The sequence below is a fragment of the Polyodon spathula genome, chromosome 3 (assembly GCF_017654505.1).
Source record: "Polyodon spathula isolate WHYD16114869_AA chromosome 3, ASM1765450v1, whole genome shotgun sequence".
NCBI classification, from domain to species: domain Eukaryota; kingdom Metazoa; phylum Chordata; class Actinopteri; order Acipenseriformes; family Polyodontidae; genus Polyodon; species Polyodon spathula.
In genome coordinates, this window is record NC_054536.1 from 33,942,077 (window position 1) to 33,963,640 (window position 21,564).

Sequence of the window (21,564 nt, forward strand, 5' to 3'; positions counted from 1 at the left end):
ACCTCGCCGTCACCACATCCACTGTATCCTTTCGCTACGATGATACTGTGTCATGTTCAACTTTCTATTTGCAAAACCACACAAATGCTTTTAAACCAAACAGTATAATACGTAAGATTAATGTTTTTTAAAAATACCATAACCTAAAACCCGATTTGTCAACGCAATTTAGGGCTCTATTTTTCTTTTGAGCGGCGGGATACATCGGCCCGCGGGGTTCTTATAAGAGCTTTCTCTCGGAGACGCCATTTTGAGTTTCGCTGTTTGGTGTGGGAGGGTAGGGTCTGGCAGTATTAGAGAAGTTCGGGTTGGCAAAAAGGTGTTTTATCTTTTTCTGACGATATACGAGTTGGTGGCTGAACATTACTGCCTGAAAGAGGGAAATACAAAGTTTGTTACAGGTAGGTTTGCGAGCTCACCGTGTCGAAAAGGATCGTCTGACATGAATATGAAACCTAGTCTCAGAACGAGTTTCTTTTTTTCTGCGCCTGTATTGGAACCGGGGAAGTTATTTTCTTTGTTTCATTGTTTTATATAAACTGACACGAATTGTGTGTCTATAAATTAAGCTTTTAAATTTTAAAAAATATGGTGTCGGCACTTATGCTAAGAAAGAATTGCACTTTCCTGTGGAAACATTTTTTTCCATATGAATCTGTGATGGATACGGCTATCTCATTGTAATGTTTGGTGCTTGGAGCCTTTTAAATGGGAATTGTTAAATGTGTTTTGCCGTAGAACCCCCTCCCAAAGATATTCATGAAATCGGTGATGAACAACGCTGATTTTGTCTATCATGTATACATTGTCTGTTTAGTCAGTGTAAATGGTTATTACTATGTTATTTGTAGTGGCACTTGTTTGTGTAAACATTGAAAGTTAATGTACCAGTGGAAAACTCTTAACACTACTACTGTAAGCAGTGTAATTTACTTATTTAATTGGTACATTCAATGCAGGTTATTTATGGTTGGAAGTAATTGCAACATGTAAAACAAATAGGAAAATATTAAATGCGTTAAATATTTAGTGTCATACAAAACCAGCGAGAAGGCGACTAAATGTTGCCTTTAAGCTTTTTAAACGCAGTCCTGAGATTGAGCTGAAATTCATTTTGAAAGGAAGTCGAGGGGAGCATGTGTGAAAAGTCTGTCTGGAGACTGCATACTGGAAATTGAAGCGCTTGTTTGGATGTGGGGGTGGGGAGTTGAAGTATTCGTGGCTTTTTTTTTTGTTCTGCTGTGAACATCCTGCCTAAAAGTAGCAGGTCAAGCCATTAATGTCTACAAACTAGCAACATAACTTGCCATGTCTGTACAAAATAAATGGAGTGCCGTTTTTAGTACTTTGCACGCTGTAAACATTCTTTGAATTATTCAAATGTACTGGTAATCAAAAGTGAATTGTTTAACTTGTGTAGGAGGGTGGTGAGAAGTAGGCTGATTAGTGCGAACTCTGCTGCCACCAGGGCATTATCCTGGTATATTGTTTTTCAAATCTGCTAAATGTAGTAATGTTACTTTTTGTGAAATTAAGATGTTCAGTCCTGTATTCGTTCAAACAAAATGTTATGGTAAAGTGATGTGTTGGTGATGGACTAGTTAAATCGGTGTCTTGTCAGGGTAACATTGCCAGTGAAGGCCCTTGCGCCTTTAGCGCACACATGCCTCTGCTGGTTTAAGTTTTTAAAATGCCCATTAACACAGCACGAAATTGCGTCACTTATGCCGATATAATGCGGTCATAACCCGTTGGCTGTCAAAGGGAGAATACAACTTCCAAACCTGGCAGAACGGTTTCATGCCAACGGCGATTCGCCCATAAAATTACACCATCACCCACAGTCCCTTTTTGAGAATTCACCTCTTCGTCAGCTCTTAGTTTAACAATTATTTAACTTCTATCCAGATTCCAATTACTACATCGTTCTTCATCACCAATTGTTTTTGGTGGAAAAAATTAGTGTAACACCGAAGACAAATACTCAACATGTCCGGTATAGTTACGTGGGATGTTGACTTTCAATCTACGCCTACTATAGCGCTTCAGTACCGGTGTAGGACGCCCAAAACATTACACAGTATAAAACACTTTTTTTTTTTTTTTTTTTTTTTTTTTTAAATAAATGAAAGTTTGTAATACTACAGTAGTGAGTGTACGTTCAAAACGTTCTGCAGCACTTTTAATTCACGTTCAAGAACTCCCATTTAAAGACCAAAACGGTATAGCTACCTACGACGAAAACACTCACAGTAACAGTAAAATCAACAGTTTAATACTAATGCGTACATAACCACATTTTCTAATCACTGCTTAAATAAACCAGCTACATTTATATTAATATTGCCTATTTTATTTTGTCAGTGTGTTTTGTTAGTAACCTATATATTCTAAACATGCATAAAACGTGTAATAGTGCTAATCTAAATGGAAATAGGGCTGAGTAAGGAGTTTAAAGAAATGGAACGCTAGTTTAAAAACACCACCTTTTTCTTCTGCATGCAGGAAACTTAGTCAGGCAATGGCAAAAGACATGGAGAGTGCCCAGTCTCACAGTGATGAACAGCTGTTGGGTCACCAGAAAGCAGCTTATTTTAAAGCAACACCAGTGTGAATGATGATGCAGTGAAATAAACTTTCATATGCAAAAGTGCCTTTTGCCATTCCCCCTCATTTTGGACTCTTCCCACCCCAATTCTCTTAATACTGATACAGGGTTTTTGATTAGTTTAAGGTATGTGGCTACTTGCAAGGTAGTAGGGGGACATTGATCTCATCGTGATGCATAGGGCTGATGGGGAAGAATGTGGGAGGGGGTGTCCACCTTAGTCTCCCACACTTTTGAAAAAAGGATTAAGGGTGTGTTCACAGTGGGTCAGTTTAGGGGGCTTAGTCACCACTCTGTACTGTTTGCTGTGACCAACAGTCTACTTGGGGAATGAACTGCACTGATCTGGCTTGCTTGCTTAGTGTGAACAACTGCTGGACTTGGACCTTTTACACATAAGAAACAAACTGTACAAGGTAACCTGACTCAAAGTAAACATTTTGCTAGTAGTTTAGTTCATATTCCGAGGAAATAAGCAGAGCCAAAAAACATTTGGAAACTACATACGTGTTAACAGACCTCCCGTGAACTGGGATTGTCAGTTTTAGCCTTAATTAGTTCTACCGGTTGGAAACTAATGTTAATCGTCCTGGGTTTGCTATTGTGTGTTTTTTTTTTTTTTTTTATAGCTCTGTCTAATCTGTGTGCTCTACAAGTCTGCAGCAGGGTATTGTATTGGGTTGTGTTGGTGCCACAAAAAAATAAACAATTTTTATGGATTATTTGTTTAATCTTTCCGATTAGGAGTGTACCATATTTAAATCTGGCTCTTTGTACATTTAACATGTGCCTGACTAGATGACAAAGAAACTTGTTATGGTCTGAAATTCTCCCTTTTAACTGTTGTATAGCTTACTGTTTTAACAGCATTAGTTGCTAGGCGTAGGTGAATGAAGAGAAAAAAAGTAAACTGCATTTTCTGTCTGTAGGCAGCAATACATGTATTAAGTTAGAGAAATGCTTTTTTTCCACAGCAAAATCTTGGAATCTAAAATATGCTATAAAAAGAACAATACATAAATACCTGACTTGCAGGATATTGTAAATATCCTGTTCTCTCACACCACAAACAGTTGAGAGTTCACTTAAACTGCATTGTAAACACAAACTGACTTGGTCCTACTTGGGGTGGTGGTGGGGGGGGGGCGATATGGGAAAGGACCAAAAAAAAACAACCAAACTTTAGTTTGCATTTAAACACTGTCCCTTTTGTGTGTAGATGAGTGTGAATAGCAAACCCATTCATACATTGTTTCAAACAAAAGACCCAGTGTGAATGCAGCCTTAAATGGTGGCTTCTGCCACAATTTTGAATGGTTTAGCATATGCTAGACTAGTAGTGGACTGCTTGTAGTGTCTGACCAAATACACTGTGCAATGGACTTTGACACTGCTCACAGCAAAGCAAGATCAACAAGGAATTGCCTTTTGGAGCATCAAGGCCCATGCAGTGCAAGAGAATGTGTGTGGGATTGGTGAATGCACCATTTTTTTAATTGTGTGCAGTTGTAATATGGAAAACCAGGTGCTGCAGCTTTAATGCTCAGCATTAGTAAAGTATTATCTGACCATTTAATGTAAGATGGCACTTATGAGTACATGTTACTGTTTATTCAATATTATATACACCACAGCAAGCACATTATATTCTTTAGCGCATTCTGAGAGCTAAATTTAATGAATGGCATTCTAAGTTGATTTAATTCTCCTAAATTCTCATCAGTAAAATCCCTGCTTTAGTACAAAACTCGCTCTACGTTGTTTGTTTTATTATGGTAAAGTGCTTGCTGCTTTGGCTAAAGAGTCAGCTCATCTAACTAGGGCATCTGCTGCACGATTTAAATAGTCCTTTAACTCCTGACAGTGTTACGACTGCTATAGAAGATGTAACAAACTTTAAAAAAAAAAAAAAAGTGGGGCTCAACTTTCAGTACTATGCGATTACTGGCAAAAGATAGCGTAGGTTTATTGGCTTTCACACAAATCGATCTTGGTACAGTAATGTTTTCACATTGTTTTAATTGAGCTTTTTGTTGCATTACAGCCCTTCATTAAAATGATTTGTTTTCAGGGCATTTTAATGCATGTGTGCAACACAAACATTGTTTTTTCTGTTCAAAATTCTGAATGCAACTGTTCTAAGCAATTTATTTTTTTACAGCAGTATTCGCAGACATTTTGGTCACCATCACTGTTGCATGAAACTGGAGTTACCATATTCTGCTGGTGTTTAATGTACAGCACCTTTCTGCACTGAAACATTTGTATGTCGGTTGACAAGGTTTACTCCTATACATGAACCCCCAATATCTAACAAGCACCTGGGTATATATTTTTACGATCTCACCAACAAAAGGAAGCATTGTGCTGGCATTACAATACAAAATATGAAACTGTTACGTAACAGTCCAACAATGTCATGAGAGTAATCCTATTTACAGTTCTTGACACTAAGTTTTGTGTTTCACTGGCATTGCAATAACTAGGATAAGTCGTACTTTGATAAAGGCATATTGACTGACTAGTTGCCACACCGGTTCACTGCTGTATTGCCCAATTTTATTTTATTTTTGTAATTTTGAAAGCTTCCCTTTTTAATGTAAACACAATGAATCCTCCCAAATGTTTCTTCGCCACTTTTGACTTGTCTGCAAAATTTAACAAGGTGTCCAAGCAGCATCTATGAAACAAATTGTGTGTAGTGACTACATCCTTTACACAGTAAAGCAATCATTTTCCTTTAGCAAAGTAGCTTTGAGCCCGTTTTCTTCATCGGATGGTTTAAAACAAGGGTTAAATGCAGATAAAGTGGAAATTAACTAAACAATGGATTTTAATTTGGCTTGCTTCGGGGAAGTCCCGCCTTGAGCGCAGCACCTTTTTTGGGTATTTCAGTATAGAAAAATACTGTGCTTTGCCGTTTTGTGGTATGGGTTTCTTTTTTTTTTTATTTTTTACATTATGATCTTTTAATAGTATTGACTCGTAGCTTAAATTTAATAACTAATTTAGTAAGTAGGCTAAACCTCTTCCATGGTGACTGCAGTGGTAACCTTCAGCTCCATTTTAATTTACTTATAAAATAAACAAGCTACTGTTGCCACATCTTTTAATGGAGACTATCTCTGTACACACCTTTTTTTCACAATTGCAAACTGTTCTGTTAGACTTGTCACTTCCCTTTACATTGTCTTGTTCACAAACTTGCTTTTTTATATAAAGTTTTGCATAAGCTGACAACAAATGATCTTCAGTAAGTTAAGTTTCAGTGTGTTTAACCGGCAGTGTGATAGAGTTGATTGCATTCATAGCATGCAATATTTTTTTTGTCAATATATATTTGAACCCTCTTGTCTAGAGACTCTTGTGTTTTATATAAACAGGTACTTCTCAGAGAGCCTTCTAAAATGTGATGCATGTAAAAATACAATGCTTGCTCCGAAGGTGAGGTAATGAAACTACCAGTCTACAGAAACTCAGATTGGCAGTGCCATGTTGGACTTTAAAAGATGGAATAGGGTGTTTTTGTGGATAGAAAATGGTTCATTTCACAATGGGTATTAAACGTTAATAAAGCAGGAAAGTGTTCTCATTCAAATTGCTCATTCTTTTTTGGAGTTATTGTACAACAAACATTTTAAATCCTTAACAAACAGTACATGCTAAATTGTAGAATATTTTGTTTTTATATCCAACTTGGACAATTTGTCACAATCTGAATGATCATACAAATTAACATGTAAATAGTACATGTAAAGTGTCCCTTTGTACTGGACAGAGCAATGTTGAGTAGAAATACTTCCAATCTTCAATGCCTTTTTTTTATTGAAGATATTTTAAAGGAGTCCTGCAGCTCTATGCAATCTGTTAAAGGATGCAAACTAAATGGGCTGCCAGGTTCCTATATGCAGTGTAACATGTCCATTAGATAAATATATAGATATCTATAGATGGAGAAAAAAAAATCTGCTCATGCCTGGCTTTAGTGACAACTTTTAAATTCCTCCCAATGATATTTGTGCATATTTAACTAAGTGATCACAATTCTCTTACCCAACAACTGACTCAAACCTGTATTAAGCACCCTTTACATAGGGTTATTGAAAGAAATATTGTTTTAAATATTATGTCATAAATTGAAAGGAATAAGGTAACCATTTTAGCGGTCTTATCTGTAAAACGGCTGTTGTAAAGAGAAAATGTGGAGAAACAAGTTCACCCTAAATGACAATTTAAAGTTATTAAACTTGAAAATAAATTAAATGCCAGGAAAACTGCTGAGAAATTTGGTAATAGAAAGACGGATACAGTATCTTGAAACAGAAAGAATTGGGGCTTCACATTTTTATTTGTTCACGTGACCATGTTTTGAGTGGCTTAGGTTGCCCAGGGTGTCCTTTCACACAGACGCCTGTGGGCTTGCCTGTAAGTTGCCCAGAGCTGCGTTGTCCTCCAGTGCTGCGTGTCTGGGTTGGCTGCATGGTGGGCCTGCAGAGTGAAAAGCGGTCGGCTGGTGGCACGGCACGCGTTTCAGAGGACAGCATGCGTTCGTCTTTGCTGCTCCTGAGGTGGCGCAGGGGTGGTAGAGGTGAGCTGAACCTAAAGTACAATTGGATATTACATTAGGAGAAAAACGGGGTAAAATAACTTGGTGACGAGACACTTTCGCAACGACGTGACCACACACCAGAAGCGACAGATTTGGATTGTGCCAGAATTGCGTTGATCTTTTGATATTTCAACATATGGCAATAAATCATACACCAGGCTTATAGAGTTCCTTCAAAATTGACTCCCATATAATCTTTATAATTGCGATGCCCTTTGTCATAAAGGGTATTTATTTTAACAAGTATTGTTTCCTCTGATAGATAATGCTTCACCCTGGTGAACTATGTGTATTGAAGTTGCTCTCTGATTGGTCAATGCCCTAGTTAGTTGACGTGTCAAATCACTCATCACTCTGGTGCTGCTCAAGTTTCTTGTAGTGTGGAAGATCCTTTTCAAGTATAGGTTCAGTTTATTTTGTCACCACTGTACAGTTGCTTGCTGCATTGTCTAAATACATAACTTTAATTTGTACACAATGGGCATTTTTATTTTTGGAAGTTCAACTTATTCATGTGATAGTCACGTGTCTGCTGAAACTCAACTGCACCAACGAAGACAAGTGCTATATTTCAGTAAGACGAAGTTAAATAGCACTGCTTCTATGCTGAAAAGCTAAGGTACTGGATTGCGTTACTTCAGGCAGGGGTTTCCCGAATTGTTAGCCAAATCGTGTGTTTTTTAATTTTGTTTTGTGTGTTTCTTTCCATGCTACTTTTTTAAATAAGCTACAATTGGCAATATTAAACCATGGCCGTTTCTTACTTGCATTATTATCTGAGGAAATGAGATCAAAGATTCTTTCTAGCAATAATTCTTTAAATTGATCGCATTACTGTGCAAAGGATGTAGTCCGATGCACTATTTTTCAAAGATTTGTTGACTCACCTCCTTGTTAAATGTAGCAATATAACAGGGCAGAATATAATGTGTAATTTTGGTGGAATAACAGAATTATTGGTCTAAATTTGCTAAATCATGAAAGGTGTTGCATTTTAAAATGATGTAATTAAGCCTGTTCTGCCAATTGTCTAATCTTGTCCTTTCTACAGTACTTACAACTGTAGTTGTTTATTGTTGGGGGTGAATTGTTGTGCACCCATTTCTTACCTGAAAATTAGGTAAATCCTAGAACACTTTGATGCTGATTTAGATGGCTCTTCCACCTTCTTTTTAAACATTTGCATTGGCATGGTGCTCCCAGATGGAAAAATTGCAGTGAACCTGCCAGTGAACATGTGTGATTGAAAATTCCTGGAAGTACAGTCATATTGAGCTCAGTTTGTGTTCCTCCCTCCTGTTTGGCCTTCATTAACCAATGATAGTGTCTTTCTTGTGGCTTGGTGCTGGGAGGTGCACAGTAAAGAGTGGCTGTGTTAATGCGTAATTCTCGCAGGATGAAAATTGACAGAACAGGTCAGCTGAGCAAGTTTGTGAATGGGTTATAGATTAGATGTGCTGATGGACACCAGTCTCAATGACAGACAGGCTCACAGCTTTTGGTTATTTAGCACCCTATGCATTTTTGTATGTGTGGGTAGATGGGCCGTGCGGTTACCATGATATGTACCATACCTGGGGTGGTGATAAGCCTTTAACCACCCCAGAAGTGGTATCATTGGAACCGCACGGCCTGAAGTGGTTTTATAATGATTTATAATACAACTACCTGTCATTTTGTGGGAAGAAATAAAAAAATTAAAACGCAATTGAGACAAAAACAGAAATTTTATTGTGTACACATCTGCAGTGTAATAGTTCCTAATTTAATTGTTCGCTTATTAAATTATACATGTTTGTGAATTTCTGCATTTTGAGTGCTGTCTCTCTAGAAATTAGAGGACTGAGCACAAGCTGATGGGCGGAGTTTCAAATGACACTAATGAAGTAAAGGGAGCAGCTGCGATGGAGACTGAAGCCGGGTCTTGAAGTGAGTTTAACTTGTATGCGAGGCGCACACATTCTAGTACTTTTTCATTTGTTTGGATCTCTATGTTTTTGTTGGTTGTTGGACACCCTTGCGTCCAAGTTTTTCCAGAATAAGTTGATGATCGAACCAGACTTTACGCACCAATTCAACGTGGTGTAGGGCCGGTACCTCAGTTTCCCCATACAGTTCAGATCTCGCAGTAAGGATAAATAGATGTGTAATTAAATTCTTGCGGCGGACAATTCTGCATTTGCTTTAATGAGGAATTCTGTTCATTGTATCATTGCAGATGCATTCATGTATGCGGTTTCTGCGCGACACCTACTCTACCTGTTTGCTTCCAAATGAGTCTTCTGCAAGTGTTCACACTTGTATCTATCCCTAAACTTGACTTATTTCAAAATGACCCAGACCATGTTTGTCAGCTATCTCAATGGTCTTTCTAATTGGCTTTTCTGCAGGAATTGAACACATCCCTTCATCACTGTACTGCAAAAATCTACAATCGGCATTGAAGAACCCCACATAGTTAACATCAAATCAGAAGTATCTAAGAGATTTATGGATTCCCCAACCCCCACCCCCCTTTACTGTTGTCACATTAACCCCATAGGCATGACTACCAGCAAGATGTTATGGTGGCGTGTGTGTGTGTATATATAAAAAAAAATCGCTGATCCAGGATCCCTCGGCCTTTGCTGGCAGAGGATCCTGGTTAGCCAAAGCAGATATTTCAGATGCATTTGAAGTCATGCCCATCCTCCCCTCCTGTCACCTCTTCGGAATATGTTAACAATTAATTCTATTTTTCCTCCCAGTTGAATTTTGGCTGCTGCAACAGCCCTAAGATTTGACTTTCTGAAGCTTTATGCTGGATTCTTTTAAATTCACCACATCCCTTTCCTTGACTATTTTCTTCTGGTTTTGCCTCCCTCGGATCCCCCCAGCTCAAGCAATCGCAAATCTAAACAGTTGTTTTAAAGCGTTTGGCATTCCACTTGGAAGACAAAAGGGGGCAAAGTAAAGCTTCACCTCTCAACCTTGGGTTGGCCGGGCCACCCTATCCTCATTAAAAAGGTTCTACATGAGTCAGAGGGGACCCCCCTGGCAAAACTTTCCTTTAACACCTTTTTGTATGTTGCTGTCCCTCAGTTCACGTTCGTGCATTCATTTGTTTACAGGTTACCCTGGGAAGGAGCCGAGCTATCCAGCTCGGAGACCGAAACGCTCAGTCCTGCACCTCCGGTATGGCGTCTCCTTCTGAGCAGTGGGATCCTGATGTTTACGAATACCACTTAGCCATATCTCCTGTCCAGTGAACTGGAAGATTGCAAAAGTTTATACTCCTTCACTGTCACTTCAGATGTATTTAGCTATTTGTAAACGCTACAGAAAACGCACACTTCTGCACATTATACACCCCTTTCAGACATGCTTTGAAAAATTACTTAAATCTTTAGAAGTAGTTTCTTCCTCCAGTCTGTTCTGTACTGCCAGTTACAGGGAAAAAATACTTGCTGTCAGCTCTGCCATCTGGTATCTTTTCAATGACAGTGTCACAATATCAAATACAGGTGTAATTTTTTGCATGTTTCAATAAAATTAATTTACTCAGCTTAACTTAGTGTGTAGTTCAAAGTTATGAATGGGACTTTTATTATTGGCAAGGATAGTTAATAAACACAATTTCTTTCAAATCCACTTTTGACCTGGATTATAAATAAAATAAGGCCTCAGGTTGTCCCTATATGTTGAATAGTCTGCACTCGGATATCCGTTACCCAGATACACGTCAGTCGCGTTTTACTGCTCTTGTATTAAGAATAAAATCCATCCCTGTTTATGTATGTGTGCATGATCACCAGTTTTCTGATACAAAGCCCACCTCCAATATTACAATTCTGAATATCCGTTGCAGCCCATAATAAATAAATTTCTCAAGCTGTTATGGTTAACTTACATTGCCCTAGCTTGTGTCATTTACTTTGTTTTGGCATTTGTCAGGTGAAACTGGAGGAAGCGCTCTAACTGGACAATAGAAGACACTGATTTGGCGTTAGTTTATATATTTTTTAATTAACTTTACCAATACAGTACATCTAAAAGGAGGCCTACTTTTTAAAGACCTTTTCAGATATGTGTTTCATAGTCTGTTTCAGAGAATACAGATACAAGGGTTGGAACGGGCCAAAATAAAATCAGATATGCGTCATGTGTTTAACTGTCACTGAAGTCAGTTTTACAGGGTCGGATAGTAGTGCTGACTATATGGAATTCTCAATGCCCTGAGGCATATAACAAGTTTAGGTTGTGTAATACAGTAAAAATATTTTGCATATTGACACGCATGTTCAAAAATATGCACACTACGTAAGGAATATGTATATACTTAACTTGATTGTTTGCTTTGGTATCTCAGCTTCACAGATAGGGATTTTTACACAGAACGCATTAGGGGATAATAGTTATTTAATTTGAGTTCTTTCCCAACTTCAAAACACATCACATTACTAATGCTGCCTTAGGACATTGACGGAGAATGCGCTAAGCTGCAAATCTCAGTACAAAGGGGAAGCAGTCAGAGTGCTGTGATTGTGTAGCAGAGACAAGACAGTAGCTGCAGCCACAGAGCCCTAAAATGGTGCACAAGGACAAATCTTGCTAGAAATCATAGAAGGAAAAACCTAAACAATCTGAATACAAGTGACTAAAATATAATTTTGTAAGAATTTTTTCCAGTATTTTGAAATATTCTGGATAGGTTCATTGCATGTTTCAGTGGTCTAGTTGAGTCCTGCGTTGAGTGGTTCGTCCTTGTATTTTAGCAGTCTGGGCAAGTGTGTTAACGTGTGACTAGTTCCAGTTATCTGGATTTTAATGGCAGTAATGGACCTCTAGTATATGAATGGGGTGTGTAATGTGTGTTTTGGCAACAGTTGGTGATTTCAGACAGTTAATGTGTGTAGCTCCGTCATAAGGATTGATCCAAAATGCTTGTTTTTGTTTCCACTTCCTCTTAAACTGGTCATTTTACTTTGTTTCCTTAGTCCTTTGAAACAGCAGCCTGAGAAACCACAGGAGATTCCTCCAAGAGTTCAGCATGGTTTAGAAAAGTCTGTGTAATCCCTGTACTGTCTGTGCTACGCAACCTGCCCTTGTTCTGACAAGCAATCTCCATTCATTTGAGAACTGTATCCCAACTAAATGGAAGTGCCGTCCCAATTAAACAGATAGCATTGGGAAGAACCATCTCCCAGAGTTGTATCCCATTTATGCGGCATCGACTGTTGGTGATTTCAGATACCTTGTTTATCCATTTAAGAGAAATGTATTAGAATGTAGTGCAGAATTACTGGGACATTTGAGGCAAATATAGTAAATTCCATGTCCTAATAGATTCTTATTTTACGGCTCTTGCGCACCAGACGCAAATGTGCAAGAATTAATAGAACCTACAGGCAACACCAGTGACGTGAAATGTCTGTTCAAGTTTTGAAGGTTTGTTTGCTGTCCAGGAATTGTGTTCCTAGTTCTCTGTTAGTGTTCAGTGTAAGTTAACTTAACCAATATATATTTGAGAAATATACATCAATGTGGATTAACCTTTGTTCAGAATGAATTTTTTTTTGGGGGGGGGGGGTCCTTCCTCAATGACGTTCAGTTTGTGAACTGCTCTCTCAAAAAGCTTTTTGAGGGTAAAAAGAGATACACGTGGATTACTGTAACATTGCAATAATGCTTTAAACTATGCATATTAAATTGATTACAGTTTAAATGACAAACTATACAGGACATTTAATAACTCAAAACAGTGTGTTTCTAAAACGGATGCATGACATTTCCCTTTTTCATCCCTATCAATGTACTGTTTTGCATGTTACTTTGTTAATCTGGAAGTTTAATTCGTGGTACTATGATGCAATATGTAAACGCAGATTGATCTGGTATGCTCTTTTACAAATGCGCTTTTTTAAAGGCTAGCGCAAGCTCTGCGTCATTAAATGGTCACGCTAATTAGTTGTTACAGGAGTATCCCAAACATTACTTTCTTGCCGACCTTTAGAAAGTTCTCAAACGCTGAGAAACATTGTAGCTCAGTCAATACAATAGTTGTAATTCTAGCACAATGCTCTTAACTTGCTGTGCTACTTTGAAGACTCTGCACAGATCCAGTCCCATCAGCAAATACTCAGAGGGAGGTGGTGAGCTCAATTGCCTGCAGATTCAGAGTCTGCCCTGAGGAGAGCTTAGTTCTGTACTTTTTTTTTTTTAATGCAAAAAATGGCAGATTCCAAATTTAGTTTTATTTTGTTAAACTCCTTTACACAAACTATGCACTTGAGTCAGTAGTTTAAGATAGTGCATCGATGTATTACCTTAGTTGAGTGGTTGGTTGTTTCTGAATAGGCTACAGCACCACTGTCTCCATAACAAAAGTGTTGAAAGTCGCAGCACAGAGGCAGGCTCCTCTACAGTGTACAAGAAACAGGTTTCAAAAAGATTGGACAGATGGAAAAACCTTGTCTACAGTTTGCAAAAAGATGTTCACCAAGTTAACTGTTTCATTGACCTATGTGTTGGAGAATTTAATTTAGGATTTTTAATTAAGAATAAGATTTGTTGATAAATTCATAGGCTTGTAGGAATGCTGAGCACACGTGCACTGTTTGGTTCTGTTTTGGTTTGTGTATTCTGTATTAAACCAGACCATGTTAATAAACCAGCATTTAAAGTATCCATGTATGCTGTATTTTAGATTACATTTTTCATGTGGGGTGTGACAGATGGCTTGAGTGATTGTGTGGGTGGTGACATCTGGTTCAGGAAGCTTTGAAACTGAGATGCAATGGCTGCAGTCAGTGTTTAAAAGAAACAAATAAGATTTAAACATACAGCACTTGAGGCCAAAATAAATAGACAAACAAAATGGACTTCCACTAAACAGTGGACAAACCCGGTGAGTCTGAACAGACAAGTTATCGTGCTGGTTTTTCTAGCACAAAATAGCAATTGTAATTGAATTCTCTTCACTCTCCGAACGCACGAGTGAAACGCTTCATCTTTTATGCAGGTGTACAGAGACTCTTGATAATCGGTCATTCCAATTTTAATCTCTGTACATCTGCATGTGCACTTCCTCGTGCTCGCATACAAATACCAGTTTTAATCTAAATGAAGTAATTGTGCCATCCTCATGTCTAAATACAATTATATAAGAATTACTCTACACAGACAGGTGGTGTGGGTTTTTTTTTTTTTTTTTTTTTTTTAAATATCATGTGCACCATCATCTAAACACCAACATTAACACACCACACACAAGATACACCACAGGGGTAGGGGGGTGGATGATAGGTTTGGTGGGATGGTCTGAGAACAGTGGAAGATAAGTTAGCTGCTAGTTTAGTTGAAATGGGGAGATCCGTTCCTGAGCTCTTACTAAAAGACCAGGTGAAGTCGGGGTAAGCATTTTGCATTCGTGTGGGGTTTGACAAATCCTGGTCCAAATATGAATAATTCATGTCTTTGTTTCTCTTGCTTTTTAAATTGTATTTTGCAGTCAGTGCTTTAATCATTAAGAGGGTTGTTCAAGTGGAATGCTTTGAATTGTAACAGGCCTTGGCTACTCTTTGCACTGTGGCCTTGCTCTGTGTCCTTTTGTACTGTACAGTATAGCCTGGTCAGAGTAGGACAACTTCCCCCTAAATTGACCTGTGCTTGTTTTTGAATTGACTAAGTAGTGGTTAAGAACATCTCATTTCAGGCTCTGCATGAGATACCGAGAGGGCAGTCGATTTGTTGTAGCAAGCTTTTGTGTGTTCAGATTGATTGACTCCACTCCGATGTTCCTTTTTTCCTGTAGAAGAAGCTCTGCAGGCCGCAGGTGTTGATCTGAAGGAACAAGATGGCTACCCAGAGTAGTAAGAATCATTTTTCTGTGGTGCACATTTTAACTTTTTAAACCTGCAAGTATAATTTCAATTAGCTCTACTGAAATTCTCATCTGTCAGTGTTCCTTAATGCCTAGCTTCCAATTACAAGGAATATATTTGAAAAGAAGAAATGTATTTACCCACTGTGCAGATTGTCTGTCTAAATATTGAATTTGATGTTTTGAGTAAAGACTACTTAAAATATTTAAAGTTAACAAGATGTGAAAACCCATGTACAGTATGCAATCAAACAAAGCCACACCTGCGCCAAAGTGTCTTTGAAGATAGTGCAGTGTTTCAGTTTGACTTACCGATCAGATGGCTTCAAAAGCTAAAGGATAGGCAGACTGAAGCTGCCTGTCGGTTTGCTGTAACAATGGACAGGTGTCGCACAAATTACTGGTTTGAGTTGTGACTAGTAAAAACCATTTAGTGACCAGTTTTTCCTAGTGGAAACACAAATATGCATATTTAATTGAAAGGAAATTTGCAATGCAGTTATTTTAAAGCTTTAAGTTTGATACAGAATTGTATAACTTCACTAATAAATTGCACTTGACTAGTCATGCAGTTACATAATGGTCTAATTTGACCTGATTTTCTTTTAACTAGTTCCATTCTACCAAGGTCACATAGTAATTATATAATATATATATATATATATATATTATATATATATATATATCTATATATATATATATATATATATATATATATATATATATATATATATATATATATATATATATATATATATATATATAGATAGATAGCTAGCTTGGAGCCAGCTGCCCATATAAATATAAATTATTTACAAATGGGTACATTTTATGCTGGATAGGATGGTTGCTTTCAGCAAATGGCTTTCTTTTCTTTCCAGCTGATTTGATGGAGCTTGACATGGCCATGGAGCCAGACCGTAAAGCAGCAGTTAGCCACTGGCAGCAGCAGTCCTACTTGGATTCTGGTATCCACTCTGGTGCTACAACCACAGCACCTTCTCTGAGTGGGAAAGGCAACCCAGAAGAGGAGGATGTGGACAATCAAGTTCTGTATGAATGGGAGCAAGGCTTCACACAGTCTTACACGCAGGATCAAGTTGCTGGTATGCCTCCTGGCTCATTTTTAATGCCACCTGTGTAGTAACTGAAACCATCTTGTGTTAAATGGTAAAATAGCTAAATGTCTAATAGTTGGTGAACTAAATTGTTTGGAACACACATTTCCTTTACTTGATTTAATGTTCATGAACTAAACAATTGGTATTCCTTTCAGATATTGATGGCCAGTATGCCATGACCAGAGCTCAGAGGGTGCGAGCTGCAATGTTCCCTGAAACTCTGGATGAAGGAATGCAGATCCCTTCCACACAATTTGATGGCGCACATCCTACTAATGTACAGCGTTTGGCTGAACCATCCCAGATGCTGAAGCATGCTGTGGTCAATCTTATCAATTATCAGGATGATGCTGAACTGGCAACACGTGCCATCCCAGAGTTGACCAAACTTCTGAACGATGAGGACCAGGTATAAATCTTAATTTTCTAAAAATTTTTATATATCTGAAGATTATTAATACTAACAATTTTTAACTTTGAAGGTTGTTGTGAACAAGGCTGCAGTTATGGTCCATCAGCTGTCTAAAAAAGAAGCCTCCCGCCATGCCATCATGCGCTCTCCCCAGATGGTATCTGCCATTGTCCGCACCATGCAAAATACAAATGATGTTGAGACTGCACGCTGCACAGCTGGAACTCTCCATAACCTCTCGCATCATCGTGAGGGCCTGCTTGCCATCTTCAAGTCGGGAGGTATCCCTGCTTTAGTGAAGATGCTGGGGTAAGTTTTATTTATTCCCAGAATAGCTATGCTGTAATTTGTAGGTAGCAAATTTCTAAAATGATTGGGTGACATTGTATCAGATAGCAGGACCTCTGCTTCGTGAAGTTTTTGTCCCTGGATTGCTTCAACACCTTTGTTATAAACTGGAAATGGAGGGGTTAGACTAGTGTCAAGTTTTGGTCTTAATGCAGAAGTTCTTATCTGAATCCTTTTGATTTTTTATAAATCAGATCGCCTGTTGACTCGGTCCTGTTCTATGCCATTACAACTCTTCATAACCTCCTACTGCACCAGGAGGGAGCTAAGATGGCTGTCCGTCTTGCTGGTGGTCTCCAGAAGATGGTTGCCCTACTGAATAAAACCAATGTCAAATTCTTGGCCATCACAACAGATTGCCTTCAGATCTTGGCTTATGGCAACCAAGAAAGCAAGGTAGGGAAATGTGGCTTAACAAATTTCTGCTGTACTGGGATTACCCAACCTGTACAAAAACTGTTCTAATTTTTGTATTTAAGCTCATCATTTTGGCCAGTGGTGGTCCACAGGCACTTGTTAACATCATGAGAACCTACACCTATGAAAAGCTGCTTTGGACCACCAGTCGTGTCTTGAAGGTCCTTTCAGTCTGTTCCAGTAACAAGCCTGCCATTGTTGAAGCTGGTATATTTCTAATTCAATTTGTTTATTGCAATATGTTTTATAAAGAGCTGAAAATCAGAATCTCTAATGTCATGGCTATTTTATTAGGTGGCATGCAGGCCTTGGGACTCCACCTCACAGACCAGAGTCAGCGCCTGGTGCAGAACTGTCTGTGGACCCTGAGAAATCTTTCAGATGCTGCTACCAAGCAGGTAACAGATTGTCCTCAGAACTCTGTACTCTACCCTGAGCGAATTTGCAATTAAAATTTCATTCATGTTTCAAAGGAGGATAGATCCATAGTTGAAGTAGATGTGATGAAGGTAACTTTTTTTTTTTACATTACCATTTTTGCCTGTAATTTTACACATTCTGAAGTCTGCTGTTTAGAAGCGTGTTCTAGGCCCCCTGAATTAAATGAAAAGTCGGGGTAAATGTAGTACTTGCAATCTTTAGTCCGTTTTTTTAAATAGTCTGTTAGATGTGCTACCAGATGGCCAATACCCTATTCACTGCTTAACTGTGCAATCATGTGTTGAAAACCTGACCTAAAGTGAATGGCAATCAGTGTTGATTCCTCAATGTGGTGAAGGATTTTTGTACTCTGATTTGTAGTAAACTAAACTTGTTTTTGTCTCCTATTTTTATAGGAGGGTATGGAAGGTCTCCTTGGAACACTTGTCCAGCTCCTGGGTTCTGATGACATTAATGTTGTGACTTGTGCAGCTGGTATCCTGTCCAATCTTACCTGTAACAACTACAAAAACAAAATGATGGTGTGCCAAGTAGGAGGTATCGAGGCCTTGGTTCGTACTGTTCTCCGTGCTGGTGACCGGGAAGACATCACTGAGCCAGCAATCTGTGCTCTTCGCCACCTAACCAGCAGACACCAGGATGCTGAGATGGCTCAAAATGCAGTTCGTCTCCACTATGGCCTGCCTGTGGTAGTAAAGTTGCTGCATCCTCCATCTCACTGGCCTCTGATTAAGGCAAGTTTGGTGCACCTGGACTTTTTTATTCTCTCTAGAGCATGACCTTGCCAGAAGTTATATTGCACTAAGTTACACTAATCATTTAAACACTAAGGTGTTAATCACAAGTTAAATCTTTCCCTTCCCCTCCTACACTTTCTAGTTTAACTTATTTTTTTTTCTTTGCAGGCAACAGTAGGACTTATTCGCAACTTGGCTTTATGCCCAGCAAACCATGCTCCCCTGCGTGAGCAGGGTGCAATTCCCAGACTAGTGCAGCTATTGGTGAGAGCACACCAGGACACCCAGCGCCGTACCTCTATGGGCGGAACACAGCAGCAGTTTGTGGTAGGCAAGAAAATATTTGCGCCTAATGGAGTAAAAGGCTGTTGTATTTAATCATCCACTAAACAAAATGTGTATTGCAGGAAGGAGTTCGTATGGAGGAAATTGTTGAAGGCTGCACAGGAGCTCTGCACATTCTGGCAAGAGATGTTCATAACAGAATTGTCATCAGAGGACTAAACACCATTCCACTCTTTGTTCAGGTATCTAGTATAGCTTAGTCTGCTTGGATACTAGTCAAGGGATGGGTGCAAGAATCATATAGCTGAGTTTTCAGAAATGACCGGTCTGTTTTTTTTATTCTAGGATAAGCATAACACAATGTACTAATGTTTCTTTTAGTTGCTGTATTCTCCAATTGAAAATATCCAGAGGGTAGCTGCAGGAGTACTCTGTGAACTGGCTCAGGATAAGGAAGCTGCAGAGGCAATTGAGGCTGAGGGTGCCACTGCTCCTCTCACTGAGCTGCTTCACTCCAGGAATGAAGGTGTTGGTAAGTATTGTTTTTTTTGTTTGTTTTTTTGGTTAAAGCATTGGTTGTATAGCTGCACAACATTGCTTGTTTATAGTCTGAGGGAAGTATAGATCTCCATTCACAGGTGCTTTAAAACCACTATCCTTGTTTATGCAGTGGACATAACTGCAATTACCATAAATGTAATACCTTTTTTTTACATTTACAGCCACCTATGCTGCTGCCGTTTTGTTCCGTATGTCTGAGGACAAACCACAAGACTACAAGAAACGTCTCTCTGTTGAATTGACAAGCTCTTTGTTCAGAACTGAACCTATGACTTGGAATGAGGTATGCAGTTGTAAAGTCATTTTGTTAGATTGTTTAATAGTTATTTGGCAATGTTTCTTAGTTCTACTGTAACCTAACTTCCTAGACTGGAGATCTTGGACTTGATATGGGAGCCCAGGGAGAACCTCTTGGATACCGTCACGATGGTATGTGACAAATCTACTTCTGAAATACATTAAGGGTTCAGTTAAAGCCAAATGATAATGTATTACAAGGTTTGGTTTGTGGTTCAAGCACCCATACCATAAAGACCTGAAGAATCTGTTTTGCATATAGTGGCTACAGAGGAAGCAATTAAGTGACATCCAGCTTCAGCCCGCACAGCAGATAAGACTAACCTACTGCATAGCATGTGGGGATGCTGCCAATGACCTGTTTTCTGTACAGTTTTTTTTTGTCCTTTTTGTACTAAAGGATATAAGCTTGATTTCATTTAAGATCTCAATCTGAATTTGCTGCTTTTAACCTCCTGATTTATACCCCCCCCACCTCTTAATCACTGTAATTGCAGATCCTAGCTACCGTTCCTTCCACTCTGGTGGATATGGGCAGGATGCTATGGGTATGGACCCAATGATGGACCATGACATGGGTGGTCATCACCCTGGTGCAGAGTACCCAGTTGATGGGCTGCCAGATCTTGGACATGCCCAGGACCTGATTGATGGGTTGCCCCCGGGTGATAGCAATCAGCTGGCCTGGTTTGATACTGATCTCTGAATTGCTACTACCTTGTTTTAGGTAAGAAAATGAAGAACTAGTTATCCATGCTTTAGTGGCTTTATGTACAAACCACTTATTTTTTGTATCAGTGCTACTGCTAGAGTGCTATGTATTTATTAATGAGCAGTTTAAGCCTGACACTTGGCACATCTGTCTTGCTACTTGTACTTGAGTTTGTTACATTGGGAATTATCACTTGTACTGACCCTTGGTTTTCTTTTCTTCCACAGCTGTTGTCTGAATGAACTTGCATTGTGATTTTGCTTGTAGAGTTGGGGTGGGAGTGTCAAAGTGCCTGATGCACTAAAGTGGATTTTCCCATGGGAACAGTCAAAGTCAATTTTGTTCTGGTCCGTTTTGGTTGAGGAATAAACTGCAAATGGATGTTGGGAGCGGCTGCTTAACCTGAGGAAAGCATAAGAGTGGATCTAAAGATGGATTTTAAAACTCTAGCTTTTTTTTTTTTTTAATTCAGTCTTTGTAATGGTACTGACCTAGCTTGCTTTTAAACTAGTCTAGTCACTTTTTTATTTCTTTTATTTTTGCAGTAATTTTGTATCGAGTCTTTCTTGTAGTGTTAAGTTATAGTGGTAATGTTCCAGCCATTTCTAACTTACAAATAAAGTACTGGTGTAGAACACTAATACATAATCAATTAAACTGTATTCTTGAATAAAGTGTAGCTTTTGTATAAAACAAATTGGATGGTCAAAATATGTAAATGTTGAAATAAGCAGGTTTAACTTTCCCCAGTGTCAAACAGTATTGTGCAAAGGACGGTGCCCTTGGGTGGGTTGTGACAGGATTGACTTTTTTTGCAAACAACGTAAGGCAGTCAAATCTTTTATCCCAAAGTTGTAGCCTGCTGTGCTTAATGGAAACTTGGTTATAATACAGCTTAAAAAAAAAAAAAATAAATTCACTGATTTCAATGCTGCCCGATTTCTTGAATGCATTTCACTATTACCAGGTTACACGACTAGTGTATGCTTTTAACTTTGTTTAAGCTGAATAAGATGCCAACATGGTGGAATGATAGTAAGTCAGTAGTTACAAGCTTTTAAACGGCGCATGTAAAATAAATTGGACTAGACATGTCTGACGAGCTGAATAAATGGACTGCAAAAGGTTAAACACATTGGCTATTAATACCCAAAA

General features: G+C 38.6%; 1 protein-coding gene across 3 annotated transcripts; it reads left to right on the plus strand.

Annotated features, from left to right (window-relative positions):
- The first annotated feature begins 247 nt into the window (after positions 1-247).
- On the plus strand, positions 248-21,338 carry LOC121313013 (catenin beta-1). Of its 3 annotated transcripts, XM_041245102.1 has the most exons (17): positions 321-401; positions 10,328-10,391; positions 15,010-15,067; positions 15,960-16,184; positions 16,355-16,608; positions 16,682-16,920; positions 17,154-17,355; positions 17,439-17,583; positions 17,671-17,774; positions 18,213-18,551; positions 18,723-18,881; positions 18,962-19,081; positions 19,221-19,371; positions 19,562-19,683; positions 19,769-19,829; positions 20,195-20,424; positions 20,637-21,338. In XM_041245102.1, the coding sequence occupies exons 3-16, from the start codon at positions 15,052-15,054 to the stop codon at positions 20,401-20,403; spliced, it is 2,346 nt and encodes a 781-aa protein (XP_041101036.1). In that variant the 5' UTR covers positions 321-401; positions 10,328-10,391; positions 15,010-15,051; the 3' UTR covers positions 20,404-20,424; positions 20,637-21,338. The 3 variants fall into 3 exon arrangements, with proteins under 3 accessions (XP_041101037.1, XP_041101034.1, XP_041101036.1); XM_041245100.1 differs by lacking the exon at positions 10,328-10,391 and having other exon boundaries at positions 312-401; XM_041245103.1 differs by lacking the exons at positions 10,328-10,391; positions 15,010-15,067 and having other exon boundaries at positions 248-401.
- The last annotated feature ends 226 nt before the right edge of the window (positions 21,339-21,564 follow it).

Bases quoted from the DNA above. Each gene is read 5' to 3' on its own strand.
- LOC121313013 (XM_041245100.1), top strand. The intron at 16,609-16,681 runs GTATAAATCTTA...TTAACTTTGAAG, and splicing joins TTCTGAACGATGAGGACCAG to GTTGTTGTGAACAAGGCTGC. The intron at 17,775-18,212 runs GTAACAGATTGT...CTATTTTTATAG, and splicing joins CAGATGCTGCTACCAAGCAG to GAGGGTATGGAAGGTCTCCT.